At 36.7% G+C, this 16,817-nt stretch overlaps 2 protein-coding genes and 1 non-coding gene across 4 annotated transcripts in view; all 3 read right to left on the bottom strand.

Moving 5' to 3' along the window:
• Nucleotides 1–16: 16 nt before the first annotated feature.
• On the bottom strand, nucleotides 17–98 carry trnas-aga (transfer RNA serine (anticodon AGA)). Its single transcript has one exon. It is a non-coding gene; the product is annotated as a tRNA-Ser (tRNA).
• A 3,081-nt stretch (nucleotides 99–3,179) lies between these two features.
• On the bottom strand, nucleotides 3,180–9,395 carry c1qtnf5 (C1q and TNF related 5). Its single transcript, XM_065281189.1, has 3 exons — nucleotides 9,242–9,395; nucleotides 4,601–4,836; nucleotides 3,180–3,945 (listed from the first exon to the last, which is right to left on the bottom strand). The coding sequence occupies exons 2-3, from the start codon at nucleotides 4,824–4,826 to the stop codon at nucleotides 3,425–3,427; spliced, it is 747 nt and encodes a 248-aa protein (XP_065137261.1). The 5' UTR covers nucleotides 4,827–4,836; nucleotides 9,242–9,395; the 3' UTR covers nucleotides 3,180–3,424.
• Nucleotides 9,396–10,073: 678 nt separating this feature from the next.
• kmt2a (lysine (K)-specific methyltransferase 2A) overlaps nucleotides 10,074–16,817 on the bottom strand; it is a 33,091-nt gene continuing 26,347 nt past the window's right edge. For both annotated transcript variants that reach the window (XM_065281187.2, XM_065281188.2), the window contains exons 27-35: nucleotides 16,681–16,749; nucleotides 16,529–16,605; nucleotides 16,267–16,434; nucleotides 16,011–16,085; nucleotides 15,730–15,904; nucleotides 14,831–14,938; nucleotides 14,659–14,742; nucleotides 14,447–14,576; nucleotides 10,074–14,365 (exon numbers count right to left, since the gene is read on the bottom strand). In XM_065281187.2, the coding sequence (XP_065137259.1) occupies nucleotides 14,090–14,365; nucleotides 14,447–14,576; nucleotides 14,659–14,742; nucleotides 14,831–14,938; nucleotides 15,730–15,904; nucleotides 16,011–16,085; nucleotides 16,267–16,434; nucleotides 16,529–16,605; nucleotides 16,681–16,749 (1,162 nt within the window). In that variant the 3' untranslated portion in view covers nucleotides 10,074–14,089. The remainder of the gene's footprint in view (nucleotides 14,366–14,446; nucleotides 14,577–14,658; nucleotides 14,743–14,830; nucleotides 14,939–15,729; nucleotides 15,905–16,010; nucleotides 16,086–16,266; nucleotides 16,435–16,528; nucleotides 16,606–16,680; nucleotides 16,750–16,817) is intronic.

Genomic DNA, 16,817 nt, shown 5'->3' with positions numbered 1-16,817 from the left:
CGTGACATAAAGGTGACGTAGTCGGCAGGATTCGAACCTGCGCGGGGAGACCCCAATGGATTTCTAGTCCATCGCCTTAACCACTCGGCCACGACTACTGACGATCTTTGCCGAGCGAAGCCGAAGTCTGAATCAAACGAGTATTTTCTGTATGTCATGTTTAAATTGTTTATTTTTATTTCGGTTTATTTTTTTGTGCTTGTATCAATACAAGCATAAGACAATGTTGTCACTCTTGTAAGACCAAATAAACTTGACAGAACATTGTATAAGATGAATTATTTCTGAGGGAAGTCACAAAACTTAAACTAAAAATATATATATTTGACAGATACTCTATGTGAAAATATCTTAATGATTTATTTTAAAAGGGCCAAAGAATGCATTTAAATAATATGTAAAATTGTTCGACTGTTTTCCAGCAGTCTTTTGCAAGGTTTACATAAGAAAGAGGAGGCTCACGTTAAGTCATTACCATGTCCAGAGCTCTTATTATTCATCTACAGAAGTCGAGTCAAGGTGTGACTTTGAAATAGGCCTAATAGAAGCATCAAAGTAGCCATGGCTTCCTTAACATTAAATCAAATTTAAGACAAAGCCTTTTTTCAGTCAGTAGAAAACACTGTAAATTACACAGTTTTGGGTATCATAAGTTTAAAACTCCCTGATCTAGTAGAATAAATTGAGCTCTGATCAGAGGGTCATCACGTTCACTGTGTATATGTCAGAGTCTCTGGCCCTGGGCCCACTGAACAATATATATATGGGTTAAGTTTACCTTACAAATAGGAAGTCCCTCCTACAGGTCAATGGGACATTCCTGCCCCTGTGTCAATAAGAAAAGGAAAAAACACGAGTTACTCACACCCACACTGGAAATAATGTTTTCCCCTATGCACGGGGGACTTCCAATATGGCCATCATTACCCATGCTGTATTTACATATAATTAAAACTATGGAGAGAATACAATTTAAAATTGTAATTGGTGGGAAAACCTCATTGTTTTTGCTACATATGACTTTTTAATTAGATTATTATTTTAATGATTTTTTGGGTGGTTGTTGTTATTGCATGTACTGTAGGTTATTGTGGTAATAATGATAACTGACGTCCCCTGCTGGTATTAGAGCAAGCTCACAACTAAAAACATGAATATAAACAAACTTTAAATATATAAAACATATGTACTTTTTGACGAGGCAAGTATGAAAGTTGCTTAATACATAGTATAAAATCTGAGGAAAATAAATATTAATATAAACTAATATAACTAGGCCTAAATAGTGTGAGCCACTGAAGTCAGTCACACTGTTCAACAGCGACACCAAGTGGTTATAGTTTCAAAATCATTTAAAAAATTTTGAGCTGTATGTCTGGCAAGTATGTGTAATAGTAATGAATTTAGATTGTAAATTAAATACACACCCATATGCCAAGAGGGTTCTTGTATTAGTAGAAGTCAACCACACGCTTACAGATGTAATAAATGCAGTTTAATTTCCTATCCGGGTTAATTTCTGTGCACTTTAAAGTCATCCTTATAATGATAAATAGACGCCCCCTGCTGGTGTCACATCTAATATTAATGAGAAATACTGCACTGTGAAAAGTGAAAGTTGGATCTATCTAAAAATGACTTCAATTGGCAACACCTAAAAAGTTAAATGTTTTGTGAAAAAAATTTAAAAAAAGTTTTTTTTTAGGTGTTACCAATTTAAGTAAAACGTTTTTTTACTAAAAGTGAGGACAATTTGTTAAAGTGAGGACACTTAAAGTGAGGACATATTGTTACCAAATAAAGTTTTTTTAAGTAGATCCAACTTTCACTTTTTAAAGTGATGTATGTATGTATATCCAACTTTCACTTTTTACAGTGATGTATGTATATAAGTGCTGGGCATAGATTAATCTAGATTAATCTCATACAAAATAAAAGTTTTTTTTGCACAACATATAGGTTTTTTTGTGTAATTTTTATGTATATATAAATACACACACATTCATGTATGTATTTAAGAAACATTTACATGTATATATATATATATTTATTTATTTATATTTGTATATGTTCTATATTATAAATAAATATTTACACACAGCACAAACTCATATATTATGCAAAAAAATACTTTTATTTTGTATGATATTAATCTAGATTAATCTATGCCCAGCCCTAATATATATATATATATATATATATATATATATATATATATATATATATATATATATATATATATATATATATATATATATATATATATATATAAGAGAAGATTAAACACATACCTCTTATGCTCATTTCTTCTGAATTTTCCTTAAATATATAACAAATAATTTAACAGTATAAGAGTAGAAAAATAATAAAATTGAACAGATTTTTATTTCTGTTTGCCACTTGATGGAACAGTTCATCAAGTGGCAAATAGGTTGACTGCTCTGTTACCATACAGTGTGTTCAACCTATGGAAATTGTCATTCTTTGGCCTCAGCTTAATTCCTTCATTAATTAAATTTTTTTGTCAAAACGGCTCCATCAATTAATCTATCATTAGAGGCATAAATAATGCGCATTATTTTGTATCAAGATGAAAAATCTATTTGGGAGATTCAGGATTAGGAATCAGACACCCCTCTTAACTTGTTATGACTGTCCGATCTGGTTAAAACGCACTGTTCTGCAGCTGGGTGGGGATAGGCCATGATCTCATAAGATTGAATTGCACAAAGGGAGGATACAAATGTACCTAAAATTTCTCAGCTTTTCTGTAAAAACATTCCATGTATATCTCTGCCAGCATCCAGGGGAAATTTGGAATTATTTATTGAAAGAAAACATGGAAAACCAAGAGAAATGGAGAGATAGAAAGTGAGAGAAAAGGAAAGGGGCTTGTTTTTGATATTTACATCTTGGGCTTTTCATACATCCCTGTGACTTAAAATAGAAACTTCCAAACACATGGATTTTGGCCTTCTGTCAATGTAATTTTAGCACATTTACACAATACAGTCCGATATAGTCTAACAAAGCATACAACTCCATCTTTCTTGACCTTAAATGCTCCGTGAGACCTGTAATAACTACTCCCCATCTGTGACTGAGTGCAGTATAAATCCTGTGCAAAAACCCATTTAATGACAAATTATTATTTTTATTGAGCTCATATTCCAGAGGAGTGATTGAAAGTATTTTATTATGCTTTTTCACAAAATACAGACTGCTAACCAGAATAAACAATTTGTGCGTGCGTTTTTACTGGAATGTGTTGAACCTGATGTGGATAATTTGTTCAAAGCTGAATATAATTCATTGGAATAGCTGATGAAACAGGAGAGATCTACTGTAGGCCAAGTGCTGACCAAAGAAGGCCTTTGTCTCACCTTTGCCGATATCTAGGTGCAGAAATATAAATGTCTTACATCTAAGCAAATACAGCAGAGTTTTTCCAGTCTGAGTACACTAGGAAACCAGTGAACGTGCTGTCAGTCTTAGGGCTGGAGTAAAACCCTGTGTATTCGGTCAGTGCCATCTGCACCCACACCTGATCACCTGGAATCAAGTGCATCAATGTTCCTCCGGATAGTGAGGCCGGTTTGGACCAGTTCCCGAAGATCTGAAAGTAGGAGGCCACAGTGTGTCCGTTCTTAATGAGGTCAAACTGTAAGCTGGAGCGGTAGACTGTGGCGTGAACAGCAAAGTAGTAAACACCCGGAACTCTGCAGGTGAAACGTCCGGTTTCGTGATTATAATCCCCTTGCTCATTCAGAATAATCTTGTCAAAGCGTATTGCTTCCCCTACTGTCAGGGGTGCAGTGCGGGCCTCAGAAAGCTTGGCACTGAACGCTGACTTGGGTGCCACTGCACACTCGCCTGGGCTTCCTTTTTCTCCCCTTTCCCCTGGATCGCCTCTGTCTCCCGTGAGACCCCTTATACCTGGCTGACCTGTGAATGATAAACATTATGGGATTTGTTTTATGTATGACTAATATTGAATATGTGGTTAATATGTAGTTAAAGAGGTTAGTAAATGTGAGATAGAGTCATATTTTTACATTAAATTTTACAAGTCCCTGTAAAGTCAATCTTAAAAAAGAATTCTGAACACATTTATGATGGAAATATATTGCTGAAACATGTCACAAAGACTGTAAACTATGTAGTTATAAATTGCAGAGTTAGATCGTTAAACAGTTTGATCACCATTTCTGAGATCAGGAGGTTTTAGGTGGGCTTAAAACGGTGGCTCGATGACGCAGTTGAGCCACCGCGCATGGCCCCGCCCCTGTCCATTCGGTTGGAGCTGTATTTGAAAGTTGAGAGAGACGGACGGCAGCTTTACCGCGTGTGGGCGTGGTTTCAGCGCCGACAGCGGACACGCCCCCACAGCTTGAGAGCAAAAATGCTGCCTATTTTTCTAAGATTTTAATAATTTATTTTATTTATATTATAATTTTTTCCATCCTTCAAAATTGTTTGGGTGTTAAATACATATTTTTATGTGGTGTGACAAACTAAAAACACATTTATAATAAGACTTTACAGGGAACTTTAGATGCTCAACATGTAATAATATATCATTAGCATTTATTTTATGTACCTGGCTCTCCTCTGTTCCCACTTTCGCCTTTCTCTCCTGGTTGCGCATCACGTCCATCTCGTCCATCCCTGCCAGGCTGACCAGGGCTGCCGTGCAATCCAGGAGATCCTGGGATACCTGGGCTGCCTGTGCATAAACTGGGGATCTTGTTGTCTTCCAGTGAGTTAGAACAGTGCACTGCAATAACAAGCAGGAAGGAAAGTGGCCACGTCTGCAAAGATGTCATTGCTTTCAGTCTGTGGAGAAAAGAACGTTTCTTTTAAAGGGAAGACAGAAAAGGAATTAAGTCTTAATCATAGTCTTATAATGCTTTAAGATGATGTCAGCATCATTAGGTTGAAACAGACGTATGGTATGAAGACAGCAGTTGATGTGAAAAGCAGTCCGGTACAACACTGAGAGTTGCATGATCTCACCTTCGAGTCGATCGGGCCATAAGAAATGTAATAGTACATCATAATTACTAAAGCACAAGCTCAATAATGAAGTGTAAATGCAGAAGTATAGCTCTACAGTCTTAAAATAATAAATATAGTTATTTAACTGAAAGGTTTTTTTGGAGAAACTTTTATTTCACCTTTATTTTTAAGAGTGTAAAATTGTTTATGCAAAAGTAAACATTTCCTTAAAACATTAAACAGCAATCGAACCATTCGTGTAGTGTCGTGTAGTCTGGGATGAATTTTCTTTAAATTGCACAGTTTTGTTTGCCAGCACCTGCATAATTTGTTAGCTTTTACCAAATGTCAGACGGAGTCCTGCCAGAATTCTAGAGCGTAATTGGAAGTTGGCGTCCAATAACAAAATAAACAGGATGTATTTTCCATCCATTTTAAAGTATAATTATTTTGCACACTGTCAGAAGAAAGTATCAAAAAATGCTGTCACTGCGACGGTACCCTTTAAAAAGGTTCTAATATGTACTATTTGGGTACAGATATGCATACATTTGGTACCAGTATGTAGCTTTGAGGTACTAATGTGCACTCTTTAGTATCAATATAGGCCTACCTTTAAGGTACAAATATGCAATTTTGTTCCAATATGTACTTCTGAGATAATAATATGTACTCTTTGAGGCACGAATATGCACTCTTTGGTACCAACATGCACTATTACTAACATGACTCTGTGGTACTAATATGCACCGTTGATGTACTAATATGCACTCCTTGGTAGCAACATGCATCTCTGAGGTACTAATATGACTCTTTGGTACCAATACGTAACTCTGAGTTATCAATATGCACTCTTTGGTACCAATATGCACTCTTTGAGGTACTAATATGCACTTTTTTGTACCAATATGCACCTCTGAGGTACTAATATGCACTCTTTGAGGTACTAATATGCACATTTAAGGTACTTATATGCACTCTTTGGTATATACGCACATCTAAGGTACTATATGCACTCTTTGGTACCAAAATGCACCACTGAGGTTCTAATATGACTCTGTGGTACCAATATGTACCTCTGAGGTATCAATATGTACTCTACGGTACCAATATACACTCTTTGAGGTACTAATATGCACTTTTTTGTACCAATATGCACCTCTGAGGTACTAATATGCACTCTTTGAGGTACTAATATGCACATTTAAGGTACTTATATGCACTCTTTGGTATATACGCACATCTAAGGTACTATATGCACTCTTTGGTACCAAAATGCACCACTGAGGTTCTAATATGACTCTGTGGTACCAATATGTACCTCTGAGGTATCAATATGTACTCTACGGTACCAATATACACTCTTTGAGGTACTAATATGCACTTTTATGTACCAATATGCACCTCTAAGGAACTTATATGCACTCTTTGGTACCAATATGCCCTCTTTGAGGTACTAATATGCACCTCTGAGGTACTAATATGCACTCTTTGGTACCAACATGCACCTCTGAGGCACTAATATGACCATGTGTTACCAATATGCACCTCTGAGGTACTAATATGATTCTGTGGTACCATTAGGTACCTTTGGGGTAATAATATTCACTTTTTTGTACCAATATGCACCTTTAAGGTACATATATGCACTCTTTGGTACCAACATGCACCACTGAGGTTCTAATATGGCTCTGTGGTACAAATATGTACATCTGAGGTATCAATATGTACTCTTTGGTATCAATATGCACTCTTTGAGGTACTAATATGCACTTTTATGTACCAATATGCGCCTCTAAGGAACTTATATGCACTCTTTGGTACCAATATGCACTCTTTGAGGTACTAATTTGCACTTTTTTGTATGCCAATATGCACCTCTGAGGTACTTATACGCACTCTTTGGTACCAACATGCACCTCTGAGGCACTAATATGACCATGTGTTACCAACATGCACCACTGAGGTACTAATATGACACTGTGGTACCAATATATACCTATGCACTCTTTGGTACCAATATGTCCCTCTGAGGTATTAATACTCTTTGGTACCAATATGCACTCTTTGAGGTACTAATACGCACTTTTTTTGTACCAATATGCACCTCTGAGGTACTAATATGCACTTTGGTACCAACATGAACCTCTGAGGCACTAATATGACCATGTGTTGCCAATATGCACCTCTGAGGTACTAATATGACTCTGTGGTACCATTATTTACCTTTGGGGGTAGTAATATGCACTTTTTTGTATCAATATGCACCTTTTAGGTACATATATGCACTCTTTGGTACCAACATGCACCACTGAGGTACCAATATGACTCTGTGGTACCAATATGTACCTCTGAGGTATTAATATGCACTCTCTGAGGTACTAATATGCACTTTTATGTACCAATTTACACCTATAAAGTATGTATATGCACTATTTAGTACCAACATGCACCACTGAGTTACTAATATGACACTGTGGTACCAATATATACCTATGTACTCTTTGGTACCAATATGCACTCTTTGAGGTACTAATATGCACTTTTATGTACCAATATGCACCTCTAAGGTACTTATATGACTCTGTGCTACCAATATGGTTCTAATATGCACTCTTTGGTACAATATACCCATTTGATGTACTAATATGCACTCTTTAGGTACAAATGTGTAAGTTTTGAAACGGTATCGACCCAGTGCCAGCTATGGACCATTTTTTCCTGACAGTGTAGTCCTAGCTACGAATTAATATTTTGTCAGCTGCATATAGCACTTTGTTTTCCCTATCGTCTGTGTCACTTTCAGACCTTTGACTTAAGATTCTGCAGCTCAACAGAATCACAAGTCCACAGTGAGTTGGTGAGTAATGAAAAATCCATTTTACCATCTGCCATCTTTGCTGAGGTGCCAATACAATCAAGCTACAAACATGAAGTGTCTCTAAAGCAGGAAGTAGGATTCATTTACTTGTCACTTCTGGTAACTCAGCTTGGAACCGAGCATTTCCAACCCTTTATGTCTAGCTGTAAATCAGCAGGTTTCCCTGCAAGTTTGCTGTCTTTAAAGCAGCTGTTTCATATAAAAGTTAAGAAACTGCTGATGGCTCACAATGAGAGGTACAACCAGACCACCAAACATTCTTTTAAGGGCTTGCATAATCAGCCAATGCACATGCTTCTTTATTTCAAGAGAAACATCTGTTCGAGGACATCTGGATGGTTTCTTGTTATCTCTCAGGACTGTGTTTATGTATTTTAGTTCAAAATGCTGTAAGGAGCCCAATCCTTGAACCATAGGAGGACATACTTGGGGTGCCAAAAAGCACAAAATAAATTCCTTTTTGGTCATTTACTAGACTGATTGCAAAACAAAACTGAGTTTATCACATGTTGTTGTATGTTTCATTTGGTTATTGCAGCACTATTTTCAGCATAAGCTTTTAACAATTGGATAACAGCTCAAACAAGATCAGTGTATTAAAGGGATAGTTCACCCAAATATATATATATTTTTAATTAATAATTAGAAATAATTTCTTTGTTCTGAAGATATTTTTAGGAATGTTTGTAACCAAATCAATCATGAGTCCCGCTCACTTCCATAGTAGGAAAAAATAATACTATGGAAGTGAATAGGACTCATTGTTTACAAACATTTCTCAAAATATCTTCCTTCATGGTCATCACAACAAAGAAATTTATACAGGTTTGTAACAACACGAGAGTGAGTAAATGATGACAGAATTTTTATTTTCAGGTGAACTATCACTTTAACATTATAACACAATTAAAACAATCTGCAATGAATTCATCAAAGGCTTTTCTTTGCTAACTGCTTATCTTGAAACTGAAGAAGATAGCACTCACTGGTATGTGAATAAACAATTCAGTTTCACTGTTTGCCAGAATTGTGAATAACAGTAAACTTCATTTAGTCACTTACTTTAACAGCAAGTAATTGACCATACTGAGAAGATCATAACATTCAGCTATAACAGTAATTGAAAATAATACATGACATAAACATTCTTGCTAAGTTACATAAGCAAATTTTCCATGACTCAGTACTAATGCTAGAATAGTAAATCACATTATCGGTGGTGAATCATAAATTGTTGTATTTATATCTAAATGGTGGACTTCCCTAAAAAAACCTGAACATTTTGTTTATAAAAACTTAACACTTCTTCCGTGAACGCAATGATAAAATTTTTTCTTTCGTCCAATAAAGACAAACACTTACCATTCACTTTTCTGAAGCCTCAGCAGATTGACAGAGCGTTCAAAACAGAAACCAGAGTAAAGCTCCTCTTTGCTTTGCTGTCCAAAGAGTCTGGGAAAAAGTGAGCACGACTATTCTTTAGAGGAAATGACAAGCTATTGAAAGCCAATTAGAAAGAGGGAGGTCGGGAGACGGGGAGGGAGAAAGAGAGAGCGTCCAAGAAATAGAGACTAAATGTTTGTAGCTTGTCCAACCTTTAATGTTTAAATATCATCTGATACAGTAAAAATGATAGATTTGGTCTTGGGCGCCAGTGAACAGTCTGCTGAGACCCTTGTGTATATAATCACTTTGGGGTTTTTAATGGCAGAATGCCATTTTTGTGGAGAACAAAACCATTGAGGAATTAAAGTCCTGTGGATAACTGGGATATTTAACCATTTCCAGTATAAAGACAGTAAAAATAATGACAAAACATACTTTTAAACAAGTTCAATGATGAATGGCACCACATCAAGTGGTAAAAAATCTGCTGTGCATTAAAAAAATAAGTATGTGGTTATTCCTCAACGACTGAACACATAGAAATGAATATTAAATGGGTTTGCTGTGTGTATGGGTGGCACAGACGTTTCTGTTTCTTTGTTACCCAACTTCAGTATGTGGGTTAAAACTCATTAGGGGTATTCATGCCTATTTATAACAATTTACTAGCCTTGTTATTCCCATCTAATGGCTCATAAAAACAGGCTGAACTACTTCAAAGAGACTTTAAATGGCTCCTTGTTGTCTGCACTGTAAGGATTACATTATGAACTGAGAAGTATAAAGAAGATTCAAAAAGGATCCCAAATCTGAGTAAACAAGACATGTTTATTATTTAAACTATCACTTAAATAAAAAAAGTGCATAGAAAATAAACATGATTAGAAATTTTCCTTTTTACAGTAATGTACAATTTTTTCCTCATTATACATTCATCCTTAAGTAGTTTGTGGTTGACTATTTCAGGACAATTTTCCTTCATTTTTCTGTAAAACGGTAAAACACTGATGGGGCAAACGTGAAGAAAATAAAAAAGTAAAACTGTCAGTATCAACATCGACATGAAATTCTTGAAGCTACAGAGAAAACGAAAAGTCCATTAAAAGGAACAAATTAAAATCTCCCCGTCTCAAGGGTCTGACCTCTCTCATCCCCCAAAGTACCTCAGATGGTCCGCAACACATATCTGTACAAAATTAGCCATACATTTTCATAAACAGGGAGCCGTGTCAACCGTGGGAGCATATATGACACCTTGATCTCAGTGCACATTTAGAGATGTTTCAGAAATAAATAAATAGAATGGTTACGGTTACATATTACAGAACATCACATAAGAAAAAGTACAACTTAAGTCCCGATAAGATAGAGAGGTAAAGGTGACAATGCTGGGTTCAGGCATGAAATATTTTTCTCCTGATGTCCACAAACTGTTTAAAAATGTACAGAGTAAAATAAAGCCAACTACACCATTAAAAGCAAACAAAATATCAATGCTCAAAGTTTACAACCACATTTTACATGATTTTTCATAATATAAATATCGCTCCTTTCCAAATAAAAAATTCAAATACAAAAATAAAGGAAAAAACTGCAATGCTCCGCTTAAGGGGAACGTACACAGGCACAGAAAAACTGGTACTTGATCTTGATATTGAAATGATGCACATTAGTTACTCTATAAAGTTTTTCTGTAACACAAAACCATTAAAGATTATACACTGAACATTGCAATTAACCATTATGAAGTTGCTGTTTGCTACTGTAACTAAGTTCGTCTGACCATTCCGTATATTGTGTAGATATTGAAGTACAAGTTACTATTAAAACACGTTTATAGTTCATATATATGTATATCCATGTATACTGTGTGTGAATAAATATTGTAGGTTATAATTACAGAAGGTGTGGTACCACGTGTGTGGTGTGGAAGAGTAAATTCCAGAAAAAAACGAAGCATGTCTGCTTCCGCAACACTGACTGAGCACTATCACGTCGGTTTATGAAGCGTCTGAAGAAGTTGTATTGATGTCTGTGCAGGAGTCTATTACAAAGCCCTTACGATTAGTAACTGCATTACAAAAGAAAATATATTAATAAAATAAAAATCTTATTTCGTTAGACTGAGCAATAGATTATCTGTATAACCCTGCAAAGATTGCCATTGCTGTATAATCCTCTTATTTCCTGAAATACAAATCTGTCCCGTATCTTCCCAGCCTTTCTTGTTGGAGAAAAGTGAACAAAATAAAATTAATTAAATCTAAAATACATTCAACGACGGCCAAGCTGCAGAATTCAGCACGTCCCTGCTCCACAGGGGTGCCGGGGCGAGAGGAAAGTCGGGCAGGCCCCCCCGAGTATCCCTGAAATCAAGATGGCTAAACCGCAATTCCTTAACAAACAGATCAAAACGAACGTGCACATAAAATAAGGCTTTGATACAGGAGCCAACCGAATGATAAATGAGGCAACATACAAAACTCCTCTGATCTACAGTGCCGTAGTGCCAAAATTGAAATGCTGGGAAATGCTAAACTGGTTTTAGCCAAGGTACCGTGAAGCTATCTGCAGCGGCCGAGAAAAAAAAACGTGTGTTAGAGTTAAAACTTGCGAGGCAAGGAGACACTGAGGAACTGGCCTTAATAGTGGCTCGCTGAGAAAACCACAGTTGCACAAAGCAGCTTTGTCTAGAAGTATGTACAGATCCCAAGTCATTCTGCGATACTCATCCACATACTCGTGCTACAGTATCCCTTTAAAATGCATTCATGAAAAACAAAACAGCGGATAGTTTACCCATAAAAAGAATCTGTTTGTGCCCTAGTTAAACTTATTTGACTTATTTTCCAGCGTAAAGAGATGTATGCCAAGAACGATTTAGACTGTCATGTTGTAACAAATGGGGGCTATTATCCAAAACAAAATAGTTAGAAGGCACCAAACTTCAGATCTGAAAAAAACATGGAAGAAGAGTCTTACCATAACAGTTGCCTTATTTAAACAGGGATCAAACAACGCTTCATCCCTTAAATGGGAAAAGTTTGGGGGAAGTCTACAAGACAAAACGAGCATATAACGTATATCAAATGGCTAACTGGAGCCGCGCGCGATGCCAAGGCAACATGTGTTGAAGAAGACTGGGAAGACGACTTATCTTCAGTGCACAAGACCACAAGGAAAAACAGAGAGCCCTCTGATTCCTCCATATATATAGTGCTTTAAAGTAGTTTTACATGGGAAAGCCTCCGTGGCAAATTCCTTGCATTACACCAATCTCTACGAAAATATTTTGATATAACAAAATATATGGAATCAACTTTGGAACTTGTCAGTTGCTAGAATGGTTAAGACATTTTACCCTTTAGTGGAAATGCACAAAGGTAACCGTAAAGAGGGTCTTGTAGGGGGCAGGTGGGCTGTTCCTAAATGTGAATTTAAGGCTGGCACAAAGTGAGTCATACATGCTTGATTTGGGTTGGCAATGTGAGCCACTGGTGGACCGCATTCTGTGGGGACCGTAACCGGTTCAGTCTTTGGAATAGAAAAAAACGTTCGACCTACAAAAAATATTTTAGAGAGACGGCGCTATCAAAATGTCTGGACAAAGCATTAGTGTTGTAATTCTCTACAATTTCCTACAAAAATGTTTACAAAATAAATACAATGTTTTATTAAAAATATAAATATAATTAAGTGCTATTCACCAATGAGTGCTTTTTCAGTCCTTTGTAAGAAAAATATACATATTATATACACATACTGATAGACTGATACTTTTGTCAGTAAGAGAAAAAATTTAAATGATCTGAATAATTGTGTACATATTTATGGGCTAAGCTTCCCTTTTCAGAGACCCAATGAATAAAATGGTTACATCATTTGGACTCAATCAAATCCTACAAATATTGTTTTAAAAAACTGAAGTTTTAGTACATGCAAATGATAATTATTTGCAATAAAAAGCGATTTAGCTACTCTTCCTCTGTATTACTATAAAAATGGGTAGTAAAGAAATAAATCTAACTTCCCCCAGACCACAGAATAGCTGTGGTCATCTGGCTGTCAGTCCACCAGGATCTCAACCAGGCCAGCCCCTAAAACTCATTTCGTTGCTGGCCTATTTTTAAGATCTCAAATACAAACTACTCATGTTTTTTGTACCATTCAAAAGATGATCTATTCCTGGGACCACTGCTCCCCCTAGTGTTTCCCCTTAATCACCTCAAAATACAAGTTGATATTTACAGTGTCTTCCGTCAGAGAATCAGGCCCACCCAGCTTAGCAAGGACAACGATGGATGCTCTGAAGGCTACAATGTACATTCAAAAAGGGAGAGATGCTTAAATGGCTCAGGCTTAAAACAAGAGGATTATGTACTGACTGCAGTTTGTCAGTCTAAAAAGATGAAAAATCTTTCCCTTCCGAAATTGCACTTTGGTGAAGAATGGACAATGTGGCAATGTTTAGCAATGTCACACTCGTAAGTAAGGGCAGGCCAGACTATACCTTTAAATTTAAAATAGTTTACAATTTCCTTCTTAAAAAACTAAATTAAAACAAATAATCATACATCACATACAAAAGTTAAGAATGAGGGGGGCACTAATCTCTTAATTTGGGCTTTAACGATGAGGACATAAAGATAATCCTCTCTGTTCTGACTCTGCTCATTCGCCTTTTCTAAAACTCCAACAACTTAAGAGGCACAATACCATTAACCCTCTGATAACCTGAGCCTGCGTCAACAACAAAACATTAAAAAAAGTCTCTTCCCTTGAAAAGTCTCTCAAGCATTTCACAGGTGGGCTTGCGAGTTGCTTTTAATTGAGAAACTTGCGACACTTCTTCGCCCTGCAGTTGCACGGCAGCTTATTGCCTGGTTCTTCAATGGGAAACTTGTAATCGTATGTGAGCTCCTCGCCTCTATAGATTTTGCGCATGGCGAAAATGACAATGTGCTTCTGACCATCGACGCTGACCACACGCGAGTAGCAGTTGGGCTCGCAGGAATGGTTAATGAAACGAGCTGCATTGCCGTGCACGGTGGCATCCACAACCTCATAGTCATCAATACGAAACATATAGCAGCCAATTCCCTGCATGGAGAAAAAAAAATTCATGAGTAACACTGAGGATGCATTTATAGACCATAAGGCATCACTGTGTTGGGTTTCTACCTTGCCATCATAGTACTTCTCGCGCTTGTCAGTTAGGACAGAGCGAATGACGGTCCCAGAATACTCGATCACCATCTCTCCAGCATCAATATTTCTTCTGCAGAACAAACCTCTGCCATGTATGGCTGATCTGTGGATGCACGGTTGTCTTAAAACAAATGGTACGCATTTTTTTTAATTCCAGTTTTGGTTTAAATATAAGGCTTTCATACCTGTAGACACCTACAGCTTCCCTGGATGTTTTCTTCAAGTGCCGGAACCTCATAGGCAGTGGCAAATCCATGCTGGTGGCACGGCTGTGAAAACAACGGGAAACAACAACAGGAATTGTTATGCTTTGATCCAATGAGGAGAGGCTAAAACAAGGTCAGTAGAGTGACTCACCGAGCAGATTTCAGCTGCATTTCCTCATCATCTTCCTCCTGAGGGTTGTATTCAGGAGGCTGACGGTGTTTAGATGCCAGGAAATTAAACATGTCCAGAACTGATCTCCTACAAAAATACACAATTATAAAAACTTAGCAATTAAATTGATATAAAAATACATCGAAGTTACAAGTCAGTTACATACACAACATGCTGTGCATGAGTTTAAAGTTAATTATCACCAATGATGAACCAGTCATAACGGTCAATTTTTTTATTTGTAAAGCTTTCCATTGATGTATGTTTTGTGAGGATAGGACAATATTCGGCCGAGATATAAGGATTTGAAAATGTTGAACTTGAGGGCAAAATATTCAAAACAATGAGAAGATTGCATTTAAAGTCCAATAGACCCTTTAACAGCTCACGTGATCAAATAGCCTGTGCGTGCATTTAGGCAACAGAATTGGTATTTTTTTCCATTGGTTCTAACGTGTTAGCAACTCAGAAAGTTTATTAAAATGGTTTCCCAGCATAAACATGTCTGGTTGTTGCGTTTGTTTGCGCTAATATAATATACGTATATATGCATCTGGCCACTTTATATTTGGGCATCTGCTACATCTTCTATCCACTCCACTATAGAACACGGATCTGGTAGCGGTGTTAAAAAAGTTGAAAATTACTTTCTCTATCTGTGTTGCTTCACTGCTGATTCTTGCTGTACTTCCGTTGCCAAACTGTGCGCGTATATGCTGCTACGTCATCATGGTGCACAAACAGGTCTATTGAAGTCCTTATCAAAGCATATTATTAATGAAAAGATTTGTTTCAGCGCTCTCTACTCGCTAACCACTGTAATGACGTTGACTGAATGGGGTAAATTGTAAGCTTTTACATAAAAACTTTTGACCTACCTGTGGAAAACCTCAACACGAGCTGATCCGTGAGGGTTGATAGGAGGGTCATCTGGCTCCTCAGGTTTGTGGAAACGGAACTTGTAGTTTCTGCAATACCTGGCTCCATATAGCTGCTCCAGTAGAAAAACTACAGCATCATGAACCACACCCAGCATCTTCAACCCATCCACTCCTAAAAGAAAACATGAAGCAAAAAACTTGATTAATATGATTACTTACAAATCAATTTTGTGCCAATACCATGTAATATACTGACAAAAAAGCTTTAATGTTCTTACCATCAAATGAAAGTGCTTTCAGTCTAGCATTGGAACGAGCTTCTTGTACCTTATCTGTCAAATACTTCCATGCCTCTGAAAATTAACAGGAATTTGAAACAGGAAATTAACTTCACAGAAGACTGACTGGGTCAGAAATGAGATTATAGATTTTTACACCGTCTTGTATCATCAAATTAAAGATCAGCTTTGATAACTTAAAAACAGATAACTTGATATAGCCTTGCATGATGCATTATAATCTACCCTCACTTACCTTCAATACTTTCACAGCAAATCTGAAATCCATCATCACTGCTGATTTCAAACATAAGGCCTTTCTTGGGTTTGTAGTCCAAAGAGGACTCTCTCCCACTTTCCCTCTGATCAGGTGTTTCCACTGAGAATGCATTTGATCCTTTACCACCATTCTTTGTTGGTAGTCCTGCATCAATAGGGGGGAAAAAATCTGTGTTACACCAACACCAAACTAAATTGACACCAACAAGAATCTTTATAAGGCAAGATTTTTTAACCACCTGCAGTCTTTGGTTTCTCATCACGAGTGGCTATGGTCTTTTGTTTAAAAGAAGAGGAATCAGCTGTGACAGAGTTACTAAGAAGAAAGAAAAAGGTGTTTAATTATGTGAAATACAATTAAATAAAATTGCAGATCATGGTATCCATTTACCTCTTTTTAAAACCGCTTTCATTAGACTGCCCTGTATCCATTGGCTCGGGTGATGAAAGTTCACGGCCCCTACAATAAATTCACATTTTAAATTAATTTTCTCTGAACAACCACAGGCAAAATTATTTGTTATATAT

The sequence above is a fragment of the Paramisgurnus dabryanus genome, chromosome 8, assembly GCF_030506205.2.
Source record: "Paramisgurnus dabryanus chromosome 8, PD_genome_1.1, whole genome shotgun sequence".
Classification (NCBI taxonomy): Eukaryota; Metazoa; Chordata; class Actinopteri; order Cypriniformes; family Cobitidae; genus Paramisgurnus; species Paramisgurnus dabryanus.
Note: the sequence above shows the minus strand (reverse complement) of the source record. Positions and strands in the feature narration are given on the sequence as shown.